This window comes from Centruroides vittatus, unplaced genomic scaffold (assembly GCF_030686945.1).
Source record: "Centruroides vittatus isolate TY-2023 unplaced genomic scaffold, ASM3068694v2 scaffold_946, whole genome shotgun sequence".
NCBI classification, from domain to species: Eukaryota; Metazoa; Arthropoda; class Arachnida; order Scorpiones; family Buthidae; genus Centruroides; species Centruroides vittatus.
In genome coordinates this window covers 1,846-6,746 of record NW_027122723.1, presented here as the reverse complement: position 1 = coordinate 6,746, position 4,901 = coordinate 1,846, and the positions used below count along the sequence as shown (strand labels likewise).

The 4,901-nt window shown below is 31.3% G+C and overlaps 1 protein-coding gene across 1 annotated transcript; it reads left to right on the top strand.

Annotated features, from left to right (window-relative positions):
• Positions 1-618: 618 nt before the first annotated feature.
• Positions 619-4,232, top strand: LOC136990598 (multidrug resistance-associated protein 1-like; the record flags this gene model as incomplete). The annotated part of the gene is made up of 7 exons (XM_067288988.1): positions 619-894; positions 2,574-2,747; positions 3,444-3,560; positions 3,636-3,773; positions 3,845-3,970; positions 4,046-4,107; positions 4,169-4,232. Coding segments are annotated over exons 1-7 (729 nt in total), but the record flags the coding sequence as incomplete, so codon positions are not given.
• Positions 4,233-4,901: the final 669 nt, after the last annotated feature.

The following is a 4,901-nucleotide window of genomic DNA, read 5'->3' as shown; positions in this document are numbered from 1 at the left end:
GTGTTACGCAGATTACAACAGATCACTGTTACGAATTTTAGAGAGGACATAATTCTCTACAAAAGATATATGGATAATGTGTTCATTTTATGGAGGAATGATACAAGAATTTTTTTAACTCTTTCCGTCCCGTGGGCTCTAAGAGAGCCTCTTTTAGCAAGCCCATTATAGGTTCGGCCAGGCCCACAATGGGGCGACCGGATGGTGAGCGACTGTTCCGGCATATCTGGACGGACCTCCCCGAACAATTCCTGGGGATTTTTGACTCATCTGTGTTCGATCCCTGGTCCCCCAGAGCGGTAGAATAATTCGTATTCACTGAATAATTAGTTCACGCGTTTCTTTTCCATTCAGAAAATTCAATTTCCTTCCTTTCGTCTCCCGCGCTTCTTCAAAACCTTCTTCCCTCTAAGCCGAATCGATGATTTAATCGAAAGACAGACTTTTTCAGATTTGTAGTTTTTAAGTAATTATTTTTAAAAAATTATTCTTTAAGTGAAATAAAATTAGTTAATGCAGCGATTTAATTCGCATCTTAAATTTAAAAAATGTACACTTCAATGGTTAATGTAGACGGAGCCGGCGTAGCGGTGCATTTCTATATATACACAGCAAGAAAGCAGACGACGGTGGAAGGTGGGGAAGAAAGATCGGAGAGAGGGTTTGTCCGAGATTTATTTTTCCACAAAATGAATTACATAAGAGTTAATTGTTAATGCGCAATTTAACGCGTGATTTGGTCTACGTATAGAACGGTTATTTTATCGATAATCTCCGATGACTTAGATAATTTTACAGTACAAGGGACAAAAACCGGTCGACGTGACGTTTGCGTTAGAAACGAAAATGGAGTTAGGAGAAGGATTTACGAATTTCTGCGGATCCCGTTTTTGGGTAATGTATGGCTCGAAAATTTCTATGGTCGAAAGTAAACGATTCCTACTAATTTATTCGTTAGAAAAAAAGACGAAGTAAGAACTTCTCGATCAATTCCCTTATTATTGTCTTTCTGTTGGTTGTAACACAAGTAACAGACACCAGAAATCTGTTTTATTGCGTTTTTCCTACTGTAAACGCATTGTAATTTGACTGAGTTTTTAAAGAACATTTTCGGAGGTACTTTTATCTCCACTACAATAGGATTAACAATTAATTGTTCTCGTTCTCACCTGCTGCAATTTGTTTTTTTTTTAACAAGAATTGGAAATCGTACGGGATGTAGTCGGCTTTTCTTGTCGCGAATTAAACCGGAGGTGGTAAAAGACGCGGTAAGCACTGGTGTAAACAATACCACGGCCGAGAGAAAATTAAAATTCATTTCTTACAATTTTTAAAACGTTTTTAATAAATATATACCATGACCAATTTGCTTTATCGGACCGTCCTCCCTACGACGGTTGGCGCGCATTAGTAAAAATTACTTATTCATTATTCAAACATTTTAAATTTTGGTCCGGTCCCTCTCCTTGGCTACTTCCGGATCCGTCCACTGCTATCGGTGGGAAATGTAATCCGTTATAATAAATTCCTGGTACCGCCATTGGCTTCTGGGGCCATATTGGAGGTATTCGTAGTATTGGAAGTTACGTTATATCGAAGTAACGATCGAGATCCCTAATGGCCAATACTTTCTGCTATTGAATATACGCCCATCTCTACTTTAAATCGCTCGATCTCTTCTCGTTAAGTCGTCCGAATTCTTTCGATATTCTTCCAAAGTGCGATAAACAGCAAAGTCATTTATATAAATAGATCTTATTGTTGTTATTGTAAAATTATCGATGACAAATATTTGATCTTAGATTTAATTTATATTATTATCGTCTTTGATTATTGATGAGATGCGATTGATTCGCGCAGTATTTGATACGAGATAAATGCTTAGATTTGAGATTAAAATTATATCGGTATATTGTGTAAGGAATTCGTCACGTTTGAATATGCAGGCTGCTATTGTTGAAACTGAATATTTCGTATCGTAAAAACTAATTCCGGTTTAAATCATAAGAAGGATTTCTGTTGAAATTTGATCATTGCTCAAGTAATATTCTATATGAACATTTAAAATAGTAAATAAATACATCAAGATAAAAGTAAAGGACTATAAAAACCTTTGTATTATTAAATGCGATTTATAAGAATCGACTTAAGTTGCATATGGGTTCGAAGAAAGCTTGAATGCTGCCTACAGAGGTGCTCGCGTATTTATTGCTAAGCTCTGTATATTTAACAAGGAGCAATGTGCAAAACACGTGATTTGCTGCAAAGAAATTAAAACAGTAATGGTTAATAAATTTATAATTACTGAATGTGAATTTTGTTTTTGTCAACTCTTTCCTAAGAGGGCTTCTTTTTAGCAAGCCCATTATGGGTTCGGCCAGGCCCAATGGGGTGGCCGAGTGGTGAGGGACGGGGCCTGACATATCCGGACGGACCACCCCCGAAAGGTTCCTGGGGATTTTTTGGCCCGTCCGGATTTGAACCCGGGTACCCCAGAGAGGTAGATTGCTACCTTGACCGCTCGGCCATCTGGCCGTCAATCTGAAAATTATTGATGATATGTTTAATTTCAGACCGAAGAAGTTTGGAACGGAGAGACGTTAGTGTTGCCAATATGCTTTCGGAACATTGTTTTCGTTTGGATCCCGTGTGGATTTCTATGGCTATTTATGCCTTTGGAAATATATTTTATTTACAGAAGCTCGGAAAAGGCAATTCCGTGGACGATACTTAATATTTCTAGAATGGTGAGTTATTATATGAAATTATGTAAAATTACATATTCAGTAGCATGTTATCCTATGGGAAAAATGGCAATTGCCTAGGCCCTCAACCAATCTTTTATAAGAAAAAATTCCCCCAAAAGAAAGTATCTGAAGTCAATACTGCACTGCTCGTGGGGCCCTAGTTCAAATTCGCTTAAGCCTCATGAAGTTATAACGTGTCACTGCCATAAATGGCTTGAACAGAATATCGTGTTAATGAAATAACCAAGAAATTAATAAAAAAATAACGCAATTAATAATAATTAGGAAAATTAAAATGTGATACTAATGAATATATTTTATTCAAACAAGAAAAACTTTATACTAATTTAAAAACCATAATTGATTCAAAGACCAATGAACCTTTTTCTTTGACAAAGACAGAAATAATGTGAACTAATGCCATTAAAATAAATTTGATTATCTTATACTGTATTTCTATTCAAAATGTTTTCTAAGTCTTGAGATAATTGATGGATTTATGTTTAGAGAGAAAATAAATTAATATTTATACCCTTACAAAACATGTTCAGAATTTTAAGAATTGACATAAAATATATTTTTGAAGATATATCAAAAGCTATTGTAACTTATCTGAATGTAAAATTTTATTTGTATTTCTTATTAGTAATTATGAATTTCAATAAAGTAATTTAATCTATTTTTTTTTTATTCCAGGGACTAGCTCTTCTATTAATTGCAGTGTCAATAATTGATTTAATAAATGATTTACATACTTCACCTAATTTACCTCCTGTGTATTTTGTTTCTAATATTATTTCAATATGTACTTTGGTAAGGAATTTAAATTTATTAAAATTTAATTAATAATATATAATATTCATCAAGGATTTTATTCGTTTTTTTTAGACTTTATTCATAATTTTAGCTATTTGTGGACAAAGAAAAGGAATTTATTCATCTGGAATTATTTTTATATTTTGGTTGTTAATGACTATTGGAAATTTTGGCTTCTATTTTTCACATATAAGCAATCTATTTTTGGAGGTAAATGCATTTAAATTGAATAATATTAGCATATTTTCATTATGTAACTGTGTTTTTCTTTTTATTTAAAGGTAGATGTTCATGTTAATACAGTTAATTATATTATAGCAATGATACGTTTTCCTGTAATATTAGCACAGTTCCTATTCTATTGTTTTGCTGATAAGATACAAATTGAGGAGAAACTTGATACGCAGGTTAGTGATGTTTGAAATTGATAATATAAAAAACAAAAAAAAATGACCTAAAAAATGATGAGTTGAAATTTTCAGAAAGAATGTCCTATCAAATATGCATCATTTCTATCAAAACTATTATTTTGGTGGTTTACAAAGTAAGTTAATTTTTTATATATTGCTGGATATTATTTTAATTTTACATTTAAAAATAAATAGCTGCTCGTATATGTTTAAAACAAATATATTGCAAAATAATTTAAGAAATTTCAATTTTTCAGAGGTAAGTTTGTGGTGATTTCAAAAATTTTAGAATATTTAATAATATGAAGTGATAAAATGAAATATTAAATACTAATGCAATCATTGAATTTGCATTCACATAAAAATTCAAAAAACACATTTAATTTGATTGTAATATTATTTTTGAAATCATATGTAAAGTTTATCATCAAAAACAATTGATTCAAAATATATGAAGAATGTTTTTAAATACTCTTTTATTTTTTTTTATAAAAGCAATTATAAATTGCACATTTTGAACAAAGTGACAAATTATTACTAGAATAAAAAACAAAATATTCAAACACATCACTTCATATTTATCTGCTTTAAATAATGTACAAAGTTACTACTAAATCAATTCAGAAAGTAAAAACAAATATAGAGGTATATTTGCAGTATTATAGTATAAATTAAATATTCTTCAGTCTGATAAAAATAATCTTGCTATAGTTAAATGAAATAATGGACTTGTGTCTTAAATAAAGATTGAGTACTTTACAAAACACATAGTTAACTAGTGAACCAGGCTTATTATACTCTTATTTTGGGAGTATAGTAAGCCTGGTTCATTAGCACATAGTTAACTATATTTTTTTGTAATTAATATAAAGATTGAATAAGTTTGGTTAATGAATATTTCAACAAAAATGAAAATTTATCCTTGGGC